Genomic DNA, 18,981 nt, shown 5'->3' on the forward strand with positions numbered 1-18,981 from the left:
GAGGAGTGTGTCTCGTAGCGAGGCTTGCCAGGTTTCTTTCAGCGCACAACCCTCTTCAAAAGAGCTTTCCGCCGTTCTTCATGTTTGGTCATTAGATTTGTAACCCTGTTCATTCTGCTGTCCTTAAATGCTGAGGCTTGTTTCTAGACGTGTTGCGATATCTAAGATTTCTATCTTTGTAACTCGCTCCGAGTCAAGTTGGCCCTGGACTTTCCGTGCCAAGCTTTGAAATAGTAAAGTTTTCTTCCTAGCTACACTTGTACGCGAACAGTTCAGCATCACGTGTATTGACCACCTGGCTTTCGTCGCCGTCACGCAGAAACCTTGCTAGAAGTCAACGAGCGTCTTTGAGTCGCACACACTTACAGCTAGGAACTCTAACAGTGCTAATGCACTCGCTGCCCTATATCATGAAACTTGGGTCGTTCGAACACACTTCGGGATCTGTACCCCTCCATGGAAGCAATGGTATCAAAGCAAAAATCTTACAAAGAGTCATATTCCGCTGTTCCCAAGTTTAGCGTGTACTTTAGGGAGCTAGCCAGAACATGCTGTTGCGCCAGGCTGTACATAACGGCGAGACTCCACTTCCTTCCCAAGCGCTGTATCTCCACAGCTTCATGCTTTTCTGCGCATTCTGCGCACGTAATCACTTGCCCCATTACCAGTACGCTTATACGATCCCTACTCTCCGATCTCAGTAGACAGGGTTGGCGGCAAAGGAAGCACTTCGCTCTATCCTGCAACGGCTCCACAAACATTTCGAAGAAACCACTCATCGTGTATGCCAGCATCGTGATATGTTGCTGGTTGGTAGGGCCTATTTCCTTATCGAACTCGCAATTTAGTCTCTTGCGAGCCTCGACGTAGTGCTTTTCACCCGAGCTGAAGGGGCTACATCCAACAAAGGTAGCAGGCATTTGTCGAACTGCGCCACCAGTCTCATTGAACTTGAAATTTCTGGTGATCTCGCGGCCAAAATCTGCTTCCGGGATGGAAGGTTTCATCCAGATCAGTTTATGGCGCGTTTGCGAACCATAAGGCCAAGTGCAGCGGAAGAAGATTGGAACAATGGGATCATATGTCGATCCTGCTAAGACCCTGTCGATGCCGTCATCTCTAGAAGTACCGTTGAGAGCCGTCGTCTGAACTAATGTGCGGACCCTGTTGATGAGTTCGTCGAGATTGCCGAGGGGATGGTCCAGCGAAACCCCTATGGGAATAGCGTTGATTGTTGGGTTCATGTTGGCTGAGGAGGAGCTCATTATCGCTGTCTTCCTTTCCGGTGTTGAGATGGTTCTCAAGGGAATGCGACTCCCTGGAGAAGAGGATAGTACTTTATTTCAAAAAGAGAAGTGTGCCGGAACGTGCGTGTATAATTTGCAAAATCCAACAAGAACAAACAAATCTTCAGATGTGCTGGCCGCTGCAACCAGAAAATGAGGAGGAACGGCAGAAAAGATCATGAACATTTCGATTCCGCGGAGGGAGAAGATCGAATGAGCTTAGAGCGTTACTCTTTCCCTGCCATATGGTGTTGTTTTCTAGCTCCTGTCTGTCATTCGAGATACGGGACATCCCTGACAGACGTAGGAAAGACGCGAACAAGACAGTCAACTCGACATGGAGTAGTTGTAACAAAACTTATTGAAATGCACTCAGAGTAATCTTCGCACATACCGTGCTACTTCTATGGGTACACTTTGGTATTCGGATGCATAAGTACTCGTACACGCCATCCTAGTTAAGAGGTTCGATACTTTTTGGCATGAAATTAGGAATCGTTTCGAAGCCATGGCAAGTACAGAGGTCGGCACCGAAAGTCCTGCACGCGCTAAGAAAGGGTCCAGCTGTCGGATAACGCCCTACCCGGAGGACCACCTGGACAATGCGCTCAGAGCTGCTTCAAGTTTGTATCCGGCGTGACCCCCACTCGAGGGTCTACGCCCCTATCAGACCCCAAAAAGGTCCCTAAGTTCAATTTATTCTAGTTCAGCTACAGGGCTGCCTTCCGAAACTAAGGTAGGGTTGGGCCTGCTACTAGCGCTGTGCAGGACTTTCGGTGCGGACGTCTGTAGAGGACATCAAACCTACAGCCGAAGCGGTTCAGTGGAAGGTAACCTGCCGGTCTTTACCACTTTCTGGACGTGATCACCGAGACGCTGAGCTGACAAGGGTGGCTGGGTTGGGGAAAGTGTACCCGGAAGCCCCGCCCGGTGCTCTCCGAAGCTTGCAGAGTAGAGTAAGCGCCGACCCCCACGTTGCTCGGCGCGTGGAAAAACTTCATCGTCCCTACCACTCCCACTTCACTGTTATGGTCACACACGACACGCAAGGTTCACTGTCGTTGAGCAGCTGGACTGGCTCTTTCGAAGTGTTTCTATTGCTTCGCTCCGAAAACGTCTGAGCTGTGGGAGCGATGGCGAGACAAACGGTCCACATCTTGCATTCGATTTGTCTCGTGAAGGAGGCGATGCCCACATGAAACGAGCTGGCCGCGGAAAAGGTCGTGTCCAAAGAAACGATGGCCAATGGATAAGACTAGCACAGGCTGTGCCGGCGACTCACCCGGGGCTGAATGCAGCATCGAGGCGCTTGTTTAAATCTTGTCACTTCGATCCAATGGCAAGCCAGAGAAGTGCTTGACTTATCGTTGGTTCCGACACAAAAGAACCCTTGGTCAATGCACTCTCTTCTCCCGTATCTCCGTCGTTGACATGAGTGAGAACGCACATGCATAAACGTAGCGCTGAGTCCATCAGCTGTGGGGTTTCGTGAATGCACGGGGTCGTCTTGAGCACCGGATACGGCAATGTTCGTCTCAAGTTCGATTCTGTGTGACAGAAGTACGCTAGATGTGCAAGGTTATTGGTATGAGTCTGGAAAATGCGCTGGATGTAGCATTTTTTCGGTTACATTAGTCGCTTCAGCATCAGCACTAGCGAACAGCAACCATCAGATCAGCATGAGTTACATCGGGGTCTTTAGGGTCTCTGCCATTCTCTTAAAACTGACATGACCAGGATTCAAGGCAACCCAACAGCCGTCTTAGATTCACAGTATGAAGACCATCAGTCGAGAGAGAGGACGTGAGATCGTGGACGAAATCAGAGAGAACAATGGCGGCATCAGTGCGGCAGATCGCGCCAAGACACCTGTAAGCGTACTTAGATCTCTCGACAGTGTACGAAGGAAATTGGGGTCTGCTACCCAGACGTAAGTTTCTTCCCGCGAAGCTCTGGGCCTCTGGTGCTCACGAATTTTTCAGTCTCGCTACCAATCTGTATTCGAAAGACACGCGATTCGTGTTCGAGCTTATTCAGAATGCCGAGGACAACGATTACACAACAGTAGAAGCGGCTCGCGACGAGCCGCTTCTTACATTCGGACTACATCCAGACAAAATTATCATTGATTCCAATGAGGATGGATTCACGGAAGCAAATGTCAAAGCAATTTGCAGTACTGGAGAGAGTACCAAAAATATCTCCAAAGGCTACATTGGGGAAAAGGGAATTGGCTTCAAGTCAGTCTTCAAGGTTGCTTCTAAGGTCCATATTCAGTCCGAGCCATTTTCTTTCTTCTTTGAACACAGACGTGGCGATGGTGGCTTGGGAATGGTCACACCAATCTTCGAAAATCACCATGGGATCCCTTCAAACATTCGCACTAGGATGACCTTGACACTTGCCAATCCGTCCGAAGCCGCGAAACTCGCACAAGAGTTTTACGACCTACCCGAGACATTGCTTCTGTTCCTGAGCAAGCTCAAAACAATTAAAATAACCAGGTTCGATGCACTTGGCACCGCGTCCGAGACCACGTACTCGAAGCAAGTCGACCTGATACAGCACCGAGCGACCTTGACAACACTCTCGGTCTCCAACGGGATTGCCGATGGATCGAGGCGTAGAGTGGTGTCTACTTATCAGATCAAGTCTAGACTTTTAAATAATCTTCCCGAACACCACGCCCGTCTTCACTCCAACCAAGCGGAAGTGGTACTAGCTTTTCCTTTAGACAGTCAATCTATACCTATCATTCAACAGCAACATGTGTTTGCTTTTCTACCCATCCGTCAAGTTGGTTTCAGCGTGAGGAACCACCTTCCTGAACGAGATCATAATTGCTTACATTCCTCAGTTCCAAATCCAATCCGATTTCATTACCCAAGCAAGTCGAGAGGACGTTGAAAGAACAGATTGGAATGAGGTCATACTTAGCGGTGTTGCAGAGACCTTCCGAGATGGAGTTCTCGACTTTTGCGGCCATCCTACGCTCCAATACCAGTGGATGAGATACCTGCCAAGCGAAATGATCTTCGAACCCTTCTGGGCACAGCTTCTTCCGAAAATTGTAAGGCTTTTGAAAGAGACACGTGTCTTGCGACCCTGGAGTGGAGGTGCCTTGAAACGTCCAGACCAGCTGAAACGAGTTCCAGACTACTGTCTCGACGAGGCAGGTAATCCTCTGTTCAAAGACATGCCCGATGAAGTATACCTTTCGGCAGGATACGAATGGGGTGACTTTCAGTTACTAGATAGACTCGCAGTAAGAAAGCTCAGTCTTTGGGATATCTCGACCAGAGTTAACATGGATCTCAATGATCCCTCCTCGAGATGGAAATCATCTACGGCCAGCGATGAATGGGTTACGCGAAGTGCATCTATGCTCATGCGGCCGTTTTCCACGCAAGGATCCGTCGCCGAGGCTACCGGAGTCAGGGCATTGCCTTTGATTCCCCTGCAAAACGGATCTTGGGTCTCGGGCGACTCGGGCACAATTTTCCATCCAGACAGCGACCGCGTCCCGGTCCCAACAGACCTCGGTTTACGACTTGTGGATCCTAAAGCACTCAGGAATTCCGCCCGAAAAGCTCTGTTCACGCACCTTGGTCTGCGGAATTGCGCTCCCAGAGACGTAATTGCATTGATCCTCAAGAAGTATAACACGTGGGGCAATATCTCTCTGCAATCATCGGTCTCGCACCTTCGGTATCTGTACTGGCATCTCCCGAAGAACGAACGCGATCTGCCAAAAACCATCTACCTCAAAGACCAGGAGTCACGGCCAGTATACCGTACTTTCGTCACACTTGGCAGAGAAATCATCGTGGATGATCTGTACTTCGAGACAGACGAGAAATACGATGCCAAGCGGCTTACGATGCAGGAAAAGGTTGGCAGCAAGATCATCTATCCTGGATTTCCCCTCCATTACATCAACCGCGCATACATAGATGCAATGCCATCCGACGCCCGTCGCTACGATAGCTCCTGGGAAGGCTGGCTCGGAGACTCAGCAGGTGTGCGATGTATACCTAGACTTGTCAAGCCGTCCACTCCTACAGCTCTCTCGGATCTCTTTCTCTACATTTTAAGATGGCGCAAAGAGGTGGTGGGAACGTTGAAAGCACATTGGGCCTCATACAAGGATTTGATCACCCCTCCCGTGATTCGTGCGCTGCGCGAGGCTGAATTTCCTTGTGAAAATTCGAAGAAGGCACCTTTACAAACTACCTATCTACCTCTCTCGAAACTAACGAAGAGGTGCAGAAATTTCGACGTTAACCGAGAACTGCCATTCTTAGTTTTGCCTAGTGAGACAGACGGTGGATCTCAAGAAGACTGGAATTTCTTAGAAGTGTTCGATGTTGGTCGTGAAACCAATACTAGATTCTATCTCGACGTCCTTCGCTACTTTGTGCGCACTCATCAGAGCCCCAGCGAAGCCTCAAGAAATATCCTGCTCAAGATCTACGAGGCAGTTGAAATACACAGTAACGCCGAGGACCGTGAAAAGATTAGGTCAGGTCAGGTCTTGATGTTTGTAATTGTTTGTACTAACATTTTTTCAGCAAGGCCTTTGCTGAAGAGAATGTCATCCACGTAACAGCAAGAAGATGCCAACCTGCAATGTGGACAGAGCCTAAGAAGTGCGTCTGGAAAGCGCCTGAATTTCTTACCGAGTATCATTCGCTCTCGAACCAAGAAGGGTTTCGGGACAATGACAGACTGAGGCATCTTTTCCAAATCATATTGAATATTAGAGATGCGAACTGGATCTACTACTTACACCAAATCCAAGTGCACAAGGCAAAGGGACTCCCCCCAAATGACATCCAGGAAATATATCGACATCTTTATTTGGAGGTGGAGGGGGATGACTGGGAACACGTGCGGTAAGCAGTCTTGCACAATTGGCGTTCTGCTACTGACTGCGTCTCTATTACCAGCCAGCGCTTTAGTGATAGACATTTGATTTACGAACCTTCTGGACGAAATTGGCATTCACCTGCCTCTTGCCTGTGGACAGATGACACCCGGATATCTGACAAGGTGGCTCTAGGTAGGCACTACCCTAAGCTTCAAGCTTTCTTCGTCCAGCGCTTGGGAGTCGAAGAGCCCAATATCGATACGTACATTGCCGAGCTACAGCTCCTGACGGCGGGCGATCAGTCCCCACCAATGGAGGATGTGAAGGGCTTGATCAAGCAGATCAACTCTTTTGGGCCGCAAGCGGGAGCTCTGGACAGACTGAAATCGTCTAACGTTCTGCCTGTCAAAGGTTCAGATGGTCAAACGCGCCTCAAAAAGACTTCCGATGTATTTGCGATAGTTGACCGAACCGGATATGGTTCTGCATTTAGAGACAAAGTACCAATCCTGGATTTCGAGATAGAAGACGTTCGAGAATTACGGCCAACCATTCTAGCGTTGAATCTGGAGGATAGATACATGTCTCGGGTGGTCGTAGAAAGCTCGACAGTCAAAGATTCTTCGAGGAACATGAAATTGAGTAATCACGTCCAGAACAGAGCATATGCGCTTCTACGGTATGTCTTTCCGCATCGTACCTTTCCATCCCGGAGTAACTCACTCCGTGCAGATGTGCTTCTTATTACGGAAGCCGAAATTCGTCCTTATACCGCAAGATCCAAGCTACGGATGTTTATGAGAGCGATGGAATCTCCAAAACCATTACACTTACGCTCAAAGGCCTCTGTATAGCTGTCGAGGGAGCAAAAGGTATAGTGCACATTGTGGAGGACGATCAGCAAATGCGATTCTATGTGCCGAGAAACAGGGAAGACCGAGAGCTATCTTACTGCACAGAGTTACCAGAGAAACTGGCTGCTCAATTAGGCATGAACGATATAGCAGCTATCAGGGTTGTTGGAGATATCCTGACGAAAAGTTTGCCTGTGCTTGAGAAAGTGCTTGACCACCATGGCATTGTGCAAGTGGCAGGAATAGAGCCTGGTCCACAGACGGTCTCTCACGATTCATTGTCGGACGAAGACGATGAGCAATCAGTAAGTCATAGAGCGACAAATCAGCCGGTGCATGCTCCATCAACCCCAGTGAGGCATGGGTCGACGGAGTCGGCGTTTACTTCAAGCTCAGCTCCAAATTCCACAACGCGCGCAGGGTCGTCGTCGTATGCGGGAAGCGCTTTGACCCCGCAATCATCGCAGGCAAATACGAGATTCTCAAGCACCCCTAGGTCAGGTTTGTCACCATTTCCCGAGAGAAGGAGGGATTATACAACGCCAGAGATATCCACTAGCGGCTATGAATATCGCGCCCTTCTTGACCGCGTGATTCGTGCAGCAAGCCGAGCTCCATTCCCCAGGCCTGGTATGCCCTCGCCAGAGGTAGCCTCAGACTCGAATGACGACACTCCCTTCGCGTTGTCAGATACAGTGTTTGGAAGTCGTTCGGATAGCAAGGTCAGCCACGACGTTAAGATTGGCGCCGCAGGAGAGTTATATGTAAGTCAATCGCGCTTTGCCTATGTTCTTACATCCCGAGAAGACTGATCTTGCGTGATCTAGGCTTTCGAGTTTCTACTCAATTTGAATCTGCCAAATCTAGACCGAAGTAATTGGAGAAGCACCATTCGCAAAGAAGTTTGCGTGCACGAGAAATACAGGGACATGCCCGCTTGGAATGGTAGAGAAACTGCAGACATCACGTACGAGGACCAGGTTACGGGAAATGCGGAAACGACACTTAAGCTCACTCAGCTCTTGTTTGAACATGGCCATCTCCCTCACGGCCTACTCGTCGAACCTGAGGGTCCCGGGATCAATTACTACTTGGAAGTGAAGACGACAACACTCGGTTGTGGAACCCGCCTCTTCGTCAGTAGAGCACAATACCAAAGGGTCAGTGGTACATCCCTGCTATGGGTGGAAATAATTTACGCTGCATATACCTTGGATAGGAGAAAAAGCTAACCACTTGGTTCCAGATGCACGAAATGACCTTGCGTCCCGGGCTTCCGGTCAAGAACATCTACGTGATATTGCGAGTCTTCAATCTGGGTCAGGAGGATATGGGCATGCGGATCTATGTTGACCCGGCGGCAATGGAGCGAAATGGCGAGCTGGAATTTCAGGCGGAGACATATACGGTGATTCCGGCAGTAGAAGAAGAATTATAGTGAGCGAGCTCTCTGTGGGTATGACAAATTGTCTGTGCTGTTGTGGCGTTCTGTACAAGCCAGGACCAGGTCGACTTCTTTTGAAGCATCTCCTTCTTTTTCTTGTAGCAGCTATTGATTCATGAGTTCTTTCATGCTTCATTATCGGCTAGCGAACATTCAAGAAAGACCCTTCAATTCAACTTAAAGAGAGACACAAAATAGGCTGAACGCAGGCTTACAAATGGCATAAAAGGGACCACACGTGGAAGCATGGTTACCAAAGTGCCAGTACAAGTCGGTGGACGAGGGAAGCGAACTTTTGACAATAGGCGAAAGGGAGGAGTGGGGATTGTCTACAAGAACGTCACACGTGCAGAAATGGGAATACTCAGATTTTCCTAATCATACGCAATACAGGCTCCAACGCTGCCGATCGCGTCGACGGGCATGAGTTTCTATCGCGTTTTCTTGATGATAAGTGCAGACAATCAAATGCGCCCACAGCCAAGATCAGGCCTCCATCTGGCAGTGCCCTAATTTTGCAATTCCAACTCGTACCCACTCACCTCGGCCTACATCAAAGCAACTCATATCTCACCTCAGCTCTCACTCGCTCCGATAACTCCAACAAATGCCTCCTCCCAACTCTCGAGTAAATCAGAAACCAAGCAAACCAAGTCGCCTCATCGGCGGTAGGATCCGGCACACGCTGCCCTTTCTCAAAGTAACAATGATACGAGGACACGCTCCGCCACAAGTCGGGACAGCGTTTCTTCAACCCATCAGCCAACATCGTCCGCAGCAAGTACTCCGCCCTTGTCGAGTGTGATGAACACAACGTTGCGCCAGTACTGTGGTCCAGCACAGAAAGGCTGTGAAAGCGCTGCGGTCCTCTCCGCGTCCCCCACTGCAATCAACAAGTGGAGAGCGGCATAGCTGATACCGTAGGTACTATGAACTGCTCTGGTAACCATAAGGCCTGGAAGACGCGGATTGACTTCGATGAGGAAGCTGTTCGGCGCTTCGGTAAGGGATTCACTTGCTGCGGTCTGAAGATCCAGGACGCCGTCGGATACCCCGTACTGCATGCTGGAATCGCGTACGCGAGCTTCCACATGGGACACCCCGGATCGGAAACCAAACTTGAGTAGCGTTTGATGCAAAGACCTTTGGACCATCTCCAGTTCAGCCGCTGGAAGGCCGGAAGGGTAGAGCACTGCGCTCGCTTTGAAGACGGTGGACGTTCCAGCCTCTTCCCGGTCGCCCGCTTTGGGGAAGTCGTCTGCGCCTTCGACGAAGAGGACCTCACCATCCTGCAGAACGAAATTGGCATCGATTTCAGGTCCGTCACAGTATGGCTCCACGCTGACTGCGTTGACGCCGGTTAGGAGTTGAAGACTCGGTCGACCGGCTTCTTGCAGCTCTCTGTGATCCCGTTGACATGTCGAATGGCACGAAATGCTCCCTAAGATGGATGGCATCGGGTAGTTCAAGCCAATGACCAGGCGTGTCAAGTACAATCATCCCAATGCCAAGCGCTTTGGCAGAACGCAACAATGGCTCAGTGGTACTTCTATCTCTGCCGTCGACGTAGGCTAACATCTTTCTTGTAATGGGCTGCGGCGTCATCCATGGAAAGGAAAGCCTGTTGTCAAGTTCCGCTTCTAGTTTGCTTAGCTCAGACATAGCACATCCATGTCGTGGAACATTGACCAAGATGCCTCCAACAACATCTGATAAAGACCGTCCCACTGCACTTGTTCAGCACTTTGAGACCTCAGGTATTGTCGTGGCTGGCAGAAGCTCTGGACTTTCTCGACCCCTTCCCATTCAATCAGACGTTGCTCTAGAAAATCGGATTTGGAAAGATAGCCGTCAGCCCGAGGCACAATCAGCTTCACAGCTGCCTCGCGGCCCTCAGGTGTTTCCGCCGCAACGGAACACCAGAAGAGGAAGAAGTTGATCGCTGCAAAAGAACTGTCACCGTTACAGCCCCTGTCGTCTTGGAAGCAGGTGAGGTGGTCCAGTGAAGCCTTGGAGGCATTTGAGACAGAGATGTCTGCCTGCGACTTGTCATATTGAAGTCTCGCATCTAGAATGATATTGACACTCCTAAACATCCTTTGTGATTCGCCATCCTTCGTGTCGCAGATCGCCCCGAAACAAGAGATGGGGACTAATTGCGCGTTCTGTCAGCCACTGACCCGTCCGTCGTCCAGTGAAGACCCTACCTGTCTGACCATGTATTGGGAGCTCAAATCATGTTGTACGAGCCATCGTCCTATATGAATGCAATAAGCAAAGCGTGCGGTGAACGACAATGCTAGCGAGAAGACGTGAGGCCGCAGTGATTTTCCGGTATATGTGCTCATATTCGCAACATTCTGCCTTAGTGAATGTTCTCAATCGGCGGATCTGTCGATCGCCGAGTATGTCCTTCGAAGTCTAAAAGTGCTGTGCCACCTTCTATGGCATTTACCAGAGTGGCAACAGACGGCAACTATGAGGTTGAACCAGGTATAAGTCACAGAAAAGTCATCCTCCGTATTGCCGACTTGTAGTAGATCCAGTCCCAGAAATCTGCAATAATCGTCCCCACAGATCGAACATGGTTGAAAACGTGGGCTGTGCCGGTGACAATGATCAAAGTCTGGCGGTATCGAGCCGCAATGGCAGGAATCATCACGAGGTCGAGAAACAGAGAGTAACATCTCTGAACCCACGGATGGTGGTTCCTCCGCCTGGTTGCTACTCTCAGGCTCTTTCTTTCTTATTTTCAGTACCAGGTTCGTCCAGCGTCACCGCATCAACACTCAAACCATGACTGACCCCAAAAGCTGCCAAAACATCAGCCTTCTGAACAGCTTTGGCGTCTACCAAGCGTACTATTCCCCCGCCTTTCTAAGCAACAAGTCTTCGTCGGCAATATCATGGGTTTGCACGATTGAAGCTTTCCTCCTGGAGATCATAGGAGTGATCATCGGCCCTATCTTTGACCGTGGCTACTTCCACACACTCGTCTACACAGGGGCCTTCCTGGTCGTCTTTGGCATGATGATGCTGAGTCTATGCTCTGCGTACTCTACTGGCAGGTCGTCTTAACGCAGGGGGGTTGCGTGGGTCTTGGCAGTGGTTTGATCTTCGTGCCGAGTGTAGCCGTGGGGACTGCTGCGTTTAGTGAGAAGCGTGCGATTGCGGTGGGCATTGCTTCGTCGGCTTCGAATCTAGGTAAGTGGGCCGCCATCGTATCTATACTCTACGTCGCTTGAAATGACGTAATTAACCACGCTGCACCCAAATCTAGGTGGTATCATATATCCCATCACATTCCGTCAGCTGCAACCCAGAGTCGGATTTGCGTGGGCCACGCGAACAATCGCGTTCATAGCCCTTAGGACATTCATCATCTCGTTCGCGGCACTGCGCGACCATAAAGTCGCCGGCAAGGAGCCACGCGCACTGATCGATGTCCGAGCTTTCCGTGAGCTCCCTTTCATGATATACCTACTAGCCCTCTTTGGTCTATACGCCGGATACTTCGTCCCGCTCTTTTACGTCGCCACATACGCTTCCACCCATCTGTATACCACCTCGGATTTTGCTTTCTACCTCACCGCCGTCACGACCGCCGGCGCTTTCATCGGAAGGCTCTTTCCAGGTTTGTTCCTAAAGCCCTTCGCTGCCATCGAGACCCTCGTGCTGGCATCGGCAGCAGCAGAGATCTCGGTGCTCGCGTGGGTGGGCGTCTACAACCTCGCGGGCATCATCGTCTTCTGTGTCGTGTTTCGCTTGCTATCTGGAATCATCATCACACTGACGACCGTCATGGTCCCTGTGCTATCGCCCGGAACGCTACAGGGTAAGGTGGGGACGAGGCTGGGCATGGCATATGCGGGATGCGGGATGGGGGTTCTCATATGTAGTCCGATCGCTGGAGCGGCTTCGCGTACGACGGTTGGAGACTTCCGCGGAGCCCAAATCTGGGGCGGTGCGACGCTGTTGCCGGGCTCGGCTTTGTTGGTGTATCCTTGGTCAATCGTGAAGAGAAGGAAAGAGTGATAGAGAGTGTGGAGACGAGAAGCTCAATGTCTGCCCGGATGGGTTTGTCGGAGCGGATAAAGTATGATGGTTTGTGGGCTCTGTAGGTGCCTGCATACTTTTGCGCTCTTCTGAGCCTTCCGGTCGTCTGCACACGGCGCTCCTTTCTCTTTCTCCCGCATCCCTCCAACTGTTTATCGAAGAGATTAACAGTTGAAAGGTTAAAAGGTTGCATGTGGCCAAAGTCTGCGCTGTAGTCCCCACACGTCTTCTAGGTTAACGGAGGTCCTCGGATGCAGTTCTAGACCATTCGACAAGAACCTGTCGAAATTTGGCCCCCACGCGTCCCAGCCACCGTGTTTTTCAGCCACCTGATTTTGTACTGTACTTAGGATCTGGCCCCGGGAGGTTTTGGAGAATTAAATCCATCTGTTCTACACAAAACATACCCATACCTGATATTCTAAAAGAACCACCAAGATCGTCAACTGGAAACATCAAAGAAATCCCGCTCTCATTGCAAACAAGTCTTATATTCTTGATTGCGCAGCTGCACGACAACATTCTCCCTGCAATTGACTACACAGGGATCGTTGCAGGGACGAACGGCCGCTATCGCTGCTACAGAGACGAACACGGGTAATATCATGGACAAAGTCCTTGTAGGGCCGTGGTTAGGGCGGTGCTAATTGCCACTCTACCACGGGAGCTATGATTGGCACAGCATCGTTTCTGCAGCAGGGGTTTTAGAAGCGCTACTAATGCAAGCCGTTGAGGTAGCCTCCCGCACTACCATAAAATCGCAGGAGGTTATCCATACCGAAAACCATCTCGGGAAGGGAACCTTTCTTTATGAGACCTCGGTCATTCCGCAATGCATGAGACATTCTGTGAAGCAGCAGGAGATTTCATAAAGTGTAGTGCTGTTTTGTGATTCATCTGTTCGACCTCTTCACGGCTTGGTACGGAACAAACATATGCAGGTCGAATCCTACGCGGGGTAAGTGTTAAAGGTATCCTTCCGTTGCTTAGCTGGGTAAGTGTTCAAGATATCTTTCGGTTGTTTGGCTGGGTAGTGTTAAAGGGATCCTTCGGATGCTTAGCTCAGTCTGTTTGTTCAACGTGTCGGCCAGACTTCTTGTTTTTCCCTTTTCAAACTCGGGTTTTTTTGTATGTAAAGCTTTGCATTTCACCTGATCTTTCTTGTATGCAAATTGTTTCATAGAAGAAGATATTCCTAATCCCGAAGGCATTGCCTTCTTTACCGATAGACAGCAGGAAAAGATGTTGATTTCACTTTCCGTCCTTGCGATAGGCTTAGCCTACCTCTGCCACACAGCTTTCGCATCAACAAATCAGTGTCGTTGTTATCCAGGAGAAACCTGCTGGCCGTCTCCAGCAGAGTGGGCAGCACTTAACAGCTCCGTTGGTGGGAGACTAGTTGCTACCGTTCCGCTTGGTTCACCATGTCACGACCCTACTTACAACGCTACCGTTTGCAAAATTTTGCAGGAGAACTGGGTCTGGCCGCAGGAACAGTGAGTCTTGGAGTACCGCGATTTGAAAGTATCCTGAGAGTAGCAGTTACGTGTCATCTTCGTCTGTCATGGCACCCTTCTACGCCAATCAAAGCTGCGACCCTTTCACGCCGGAGTCTCGGCCTTGCACCTTGGGCAATTACGTAGATTACGCAATCAACGTCACCGAGCCCTCCGATGTAGCCAAGGGAATCGCATTCGCAACGAAGAACAACATCAGGCTCGTCATCCGCAATACAGGCCACGAGTAAGTATTCCCGCAACCACTCCCACCCCCAATCTTAACCCCAATCATCCTAATACCACTCAACAAAGCTACAACGGAAAGTCAACCGGCGCCTTCGCCCTCGCGATCTGGACCCACTACCTCAAAACCATCTCCTTCACCGACTACAAATCCCCTTCCTACACCGGCAAAGCCATCAAAATGGGCGCCGGCGTCCAAGGCTTCGAAGCCTACGCCGCCGCACACCGAGTCGGACTGTCAGTCACCGGAGGCGAATGCCCGACCGTCGGCCTCGCGGGCGGATACACGCAAGGAGGCGGCCATTCGGCCTTAGCGTCCAAGTATGGCTTAGCGGCTGATCAGACGCTGGAATGGGAAGTCGTTACCGGAACCGGGGAGTTCGTGAGAGCCAGTCCGGGAGAGAATGCGGATCTGTATTGGGCGCTGAGTGGAGGGGGAGGGGGCACTTACGGTGTCGTTTGGTCGCTGACGTCGAAAGCACATGTCGACATACCCGTCTCGGGTGCCAATCTCACGTTTTCGAGCGAGGGTATATCGACAGATACGTACTACGCGGCCCTGACGGCCTGGCATGCGAATCTGCCCCGGCTCGTAGACGCGGGCGCGATGACGGTCTACTACGTCACCAGCGCAGCTTTCACCCTCACGCCTTTCACGGGGCCGGGTATTTCGGCGTCGAGGGCCAAGGAACTCCTGCAGCCTTTCATCGATGAGTTGAATCGGCTGGGGATCGAATACAACATGACGGGCCCGACGGAATTTCCTACGTACTTGGATGAATTCAACACGTTTCAGCTTCCAATCGAGGTCGGCACCGCGCAGTACGGCGGCCGTTTGATTCCGCGCTCGGTCGTTGAGAATGATACTGATGCGCTCACGGCTGCAATACGAACAATCAATGAGCAGAATTCAGCGCCTTTATTTTGTGGCATAGGGCTAAATGTAAATATGAGTGTGGCGGGGGATGTAGACAATGCGGTTCTGCCGGCTTGGAGGGATACGTTGATCGATGCTGTCATTACGACGTGAGTATAGTCCAAACCCGGGTTGAGCAAGGCGACCGTGGGGAACGATGGGGCTGACTTTGAGAAACAGGCCTTGGAATTTCACAGCGCCGCTTTCGGATATGGTGGAGTTGCAGGAGGAGATGACGGATGTGCTATTGCCGCAGTTGGAGGCGATTACGCCGGGGTCGGGATGTTATCTCAACGAGGTATCCCGTCCTTTGTCTCACCGCGCATCCCTCACCAGGTATTGTGTAAAAAGACGCTGATGAGCGTGCAGGGAGATCCTTACCAGCCTAATTGGCAAGAGACTTTCTACGGCGCGAATTACCCGCGTCTTCGCTCGATCAAAGCTAAGTATGACCCTCATGACATCTTCTACGCTACCACGGCCGTTGGGAGTGATGAGTGGGAGATTGAGAGCCCGGGAAGGCTGTGTAGAGTGCCAACTTGCGAACAAGTAGGAAATGTTCAGTAGGTCAAACGCAAAGATGGAGATCCATGCCGACCTGGAAGAGCGTCTGCGGACGGACGAAACGTGATGGACTTTACCGGTGCTGAGGGGCCACGAATAATGATGACAATTGCTAGCAGCACGGGCAGTGAGTGTTTAGTGAAATGCTCAATAGTCTTTCCAAGCATGCAAGATCACTGGTGCCGAGGCTGCACTGTCTGGAAGTTAGTCTACCACATTATCTGCAGCATGTGCATGAAAGACCGCCCGGGTCTCTGTAGTTGCGTGAGCTGCGTTATGTGGCCACATTGTTCGAGGATGCAGGAGTTTGAGTCGTAAGCCCATGCCCGTAGCGTCGTTGTAGTTGACAGAAAAATGTTCCTAAACCGAGAGCTCTAATTGGCCAAGTCTGTCTTCTCAAGACAGAGGTTGCAGACCCCTTCCGCCCATGTGTGAGTACTACTTCAAGGGATCTGGATTGGAACCGGAATGCTCTATCATACAGAAATCGTTGCCAGTCCTCTTGGCGCATGATGTGACGTAAGTCATGCTTGTCAACTTTCAGTATGCTAATACCTGCACTCGCGGCGAGGACCTGCCGTACGCAATCCTTGTCATCGGAGCACAGGGCCAGCATGTAAAATGCTGTTCTCTGGTCCGCTCTTGGTGTTGATAACGCATCGGACTACGTCCTTGATGAGGAGAGGAATATGTCAAAGCCGCGTTACTTGGCCAGTCTTCCTCTGCTATCGTATAGATGTCCGCGTCGTGATCTGTAAGTAGTTTCGCAATGGATGTATCAGCTTGGCGGCAAAGCAAGTTGAAGACAAGTACCGTGGCATGGCTGACCCCAGTTGAGCCTTGTGCCAAGAAATGTCTCAACGTGTGTTATATCCTCTTTTAGATGAAATTTCCAGCAGACTGGGGTTCTCTTGGACGTCAAGCTAGATTTGGATCTAGGGGAATAGAAGGTGCGAAAGTTTGGAGATCTGTCAGGCGAAGAAATGGCAAGCTGCATGCACACTGAACAGTCCCCGCAACAAGACGGCTGAATCCGGTAGCAACGTCATGACATTCATTTCCACGAGCGAACTGGCAGAGGCTCAGTTGAAAAGTAGGGTGAAAAGTCTCAAATTTGTTGATAAACAAAAATGTGGATTATCCGGATTTCAAATGTGACTGCTCCATACAGGAGCGAAATGATAGAAAATTTGGGCACGAGCCGCAACACGTTTATCAAATCTCTAGCGGTTAGTGACCGATGGCGTCCTGGCGAGGGACGTCATCCCAACCTCCTCATGTGACAGCAGAATCGTCCAGAAACCCTCAGGAATGGCTTTCGACGAACTCCGCTGCAGTGGACCTGATTGATCGCGGTATCTTCCCTAGTCCTCAAGTAATGCTTACAATCGTGCCTCTACTGAGTTGATCATCCTCCTTCTCCTTGTGTTGATCACTCCACTCCCTTCGTCCGCCCCTCCTGTTCCTCCCGTATTTTGCGGACAACTCGCGCTCACCGAGCTTGCTGCCGGCCCATCTCTTATCACTGGCGCTGGCATCCATAGGCCTGTGCTCTCATCACAACAGACAGTCGCGTTTGGTGCATACACTGCATCATTGCAGAAACCCTGCAAGGTGTTGAGATCAGGCGGTACTGGTACGGACGGGGGGATTTCGGAATAGATTGGTAGTGTAGTATTGGATTCGCTACAGTTGGCGCATATTTCTAGTAGGTGGCGCAACTCGTCATGTGGGTTTTGCATATTGGGAAAGTTGGTGCAGCCAGCCTGCACGGCTGCCAAGCGTGGAAAATATTAGCGAGATTGCTGCTTCTCAATGGGAAGATACGTTAAGTGCTCACATGCATAGTAGAGGGCGTAATTTGGCGGATGCTTCAGGGACTCCGAAACATTCAGCGCAGAAGCGTCCGTAATAGTGACAACCATATCGCCAGAAACTCGATGATAAAGATGCACCAGATTGCCAACAAGAAGAGCCTCCTGGTTTTTGAGTAACCGATCATCGTTCGGGGTTAAAGTATTCGCTACCACTAGCGGACAATCAGATAGCCTTGCTTGTTTCTTGATTGTCCAAAACAACGGACAGAGAGGCATCAACTCAGTCTGCATCCAACTCATAAGTGGGCTGTTTGGCGCATGCATGCAGTGTTGGTAGAGGAGGTCGGTTTCTGGGACGTTGTTGGCGCATACAAAGGTTGGGTGTCGTATAGTGATGGGATTGATATTGCGGCCTTGGCCGCCCAACGCGACACTAGCACCAACGGCCATTCTCTGATAAACTCGCAGTATTTTTGCTTTGCTCGAGTCGTCCTTGAAAAACGCGCTGTAACCATGCGTGGAAGCGGTGCCCAGCTGGAGGTCTGCAATCACTTTTTGTAATCCATTGTACACCTGTGGCAGAAGGTCTTGCAGCTTGGATGCTTCGGAGTCAGGCTGTCCGGAGTTGCACAGATGGATGAGATAGTTGCCGCTGCTGACCGTGTCCTCAGCACCGACTGAATGCAAGAGGGCCAAAGCGAAGAGCAATAGTGATAGGGGCTTGAAAAGCATTGTAGCGATGGTTTAGAATACACATCCCCGCCCTGTAAGCAACGCAGAGATCGAATTTCCGTCTCTCCCTTGATTTGAGGGAAATCTTCGAGGGAAAGTTGGGTGAAAAAAATATCTGAAGTTCTCATTTAAATCAGACGCACAGACAGGTCGGATTAGTCGACTAGCAGCAAGCAATGATGCTAAGTGCTTGAAACGTCGGAAATATCAATTTCTTGCAAAAAGCCAGAAGTATATTGCCGCAGGCGACAGCCTCCACCAATGCTATTGCCTCTCATGTACGGGTTGCATTACGCAACAACAATAACGAACGCTACAAAATGTATACCTACCGAGAGTTTCGCTTACCTTGTTTCTCACGAACAGCCGATCTGTACGAATCGGTGGGAAATGACGCGCCTACCCAATGATATCATACGGCACGTACAGGGGCGTACTCCTTGCATAGTCCTTTAGTGGTGTATCATTGGGATATCTTGTGACTTGAAAGTATCAGAACAGATTTGAGATCTCTGGGTTTCGTCCCAATTTCAGCGACAGATGACCCAGATGGCGTAATAAAAGACGTGCTTCCAAGGTTATGTACTACAGTATAACCCAAGCCAGCGTAAAGCTACCCCAGACCAGCATTGGTGCATGACGTGCCGCGTCAGGATAGGATTGAAAAGATATCGACAGTATCTCGGAGAGGGTGAAAAAG

The 18,981-nt window shown here is 50.4% G+C and overlaps 6 protein-coding genes across 6 annotated transcripts; 3 read left to right on the top strand and 3 right to left on the bottom strand.

Annotated features, from left to right (window-relative positions):
- Positions 1 to 485: 485 nt before the first annotated feature.
- On the bottom strand, positions 486 to 1,244 carry HO133_002961 (uncharacterized protein; the record flags this gene model as incomplete). Its single annotated transcript, XM_037293885.1, has 1 exon — positions 486 to 1,244. The coding sequence occupies one exon, from the start codon at positions 1,242 to 1,244 to the stop codon at positions 486 to 488; it is 759 nt and encodes a 252-aa protein (XP_037149963.1).
- A 1,817-nt stretch (positions 1,245 to 3,061) lies between these two features.
- HO133_002962 (uncharacterized protein) lies at positions 3,062 to 8,448 on the top strand (the record flags this gene model as incomplete). The annotated part of the gene is made up of 8 exons (XM_037293886.1): positions 3,062 to 3,216; positions 3,269 to 4,094; positions 4,144 to 5,807; positions 5,858 to 6,181; positions 6,236 to 6,835; positions 6,889 to 7,774; positions 7,838 to 8,170; positions 8,257 to 8,448. The coding sequence occupies 8 exons, from the start codon at positions 3,062 to 3,064 to the stop codon at positions 8,446 to 8,448; spliced, it is 4,980 nt and encodes a 1,659-aa protein (XP_037149964.1).
- Positions 8,449 to 9,212: 764 nt separating this feature from the next.
- HO133_002963 (uncharacterized protein) lies at positions 9,213 to 10,550 on the bottom strand (the record flags this gene model as incomplete). The annotated part of the gene is made up of 2 exons (XM_037293887.1): positions 9,213 to 9,855; positions 10,159 to 10,550. The coding sequence occupies 2 exons, from the start codon at positions 10,548 to 10,550 to the stop codon at positions 9,213 to 9,215; spliced, it is 1,035 nt and encodes a 344-aa protein (XP_037149965.1).
- A 700-nt stretch (positions 10,551 to 11,250) lies between these two features.
- On the top strand, positions 11,251 to 12,489 carry HO133_002964 (uncharacterized protein; the record flags this gene model as incomplete). Its single annotated transcript, XM_037293888.1, has 3 exons — positions 11,251 to 11,448; positions 11,523 to 11,658; positions 11,735 to 12,489. The coding sequence occupies 3 exons, from the start codon at positions 11,251 to 11,253 to the stop codon at positions 12,487 to 12,489; spliced, it is 1,089 nt and encodes a 362-aa protein (XP_037149966.1).
- Positions 12,490 to 14,074: 1,585 nt separating this feature from the next.
- Positions 14,075 to 15,735, top strand: HO133_002965 (uncharacterized protein; the record flags this gene model as incomplete). The annotated part of the gene is made up of 4 exons (XM_037293889.1): positions 14,075 to 14,253; positions 14,322 to 15,278; positions 15,349 to 15,466; positions 15,538 to 15,735. 4 exons carry the CDS (start codon positions 14,075 to 14,077, stop codon positions 15,733 to 15,735), a joined length of 1,452 nt encoding a protein of 483 aa, XP_037149967.1.
- Positions 15,736 to 17,103: 1,368 nt separating this feature from the next.
- Positions 17,104 to 18,281, bottom strand: HO133_002966 (uncharacterized protein; the record flags this gene model as incomplete). The annotated part of the gene is made up of 2 exons (XM_037293890.1): positions 17,104 to 17,278; positions 17,560 to 18,281. 2 exons carry the CDS (start codon positions 18,279 to 18,281, stop codon positions 17,104 to 17,106), a joined length of 897 nt encoding a protein of 298 aa, XP_037149968.1.
- Positions 18,282 to 18,981: the final 700 nt, after the last annotated feature.

Source organism: Letharia lupina, assembly GCF_014066315.1.
Source record: "Letharia lupina isolate WasteWater1 chromosome Unknown contig_16, whole genome shotgun sequence".
Classification (NCBI taxonomy): domain Eukaryota; kingdom Fungi; phylum Ascomycota; class Lecanoromycetes; order Lecanorales; family Parmeliaceae; genus Letharia; species Letharia lupina.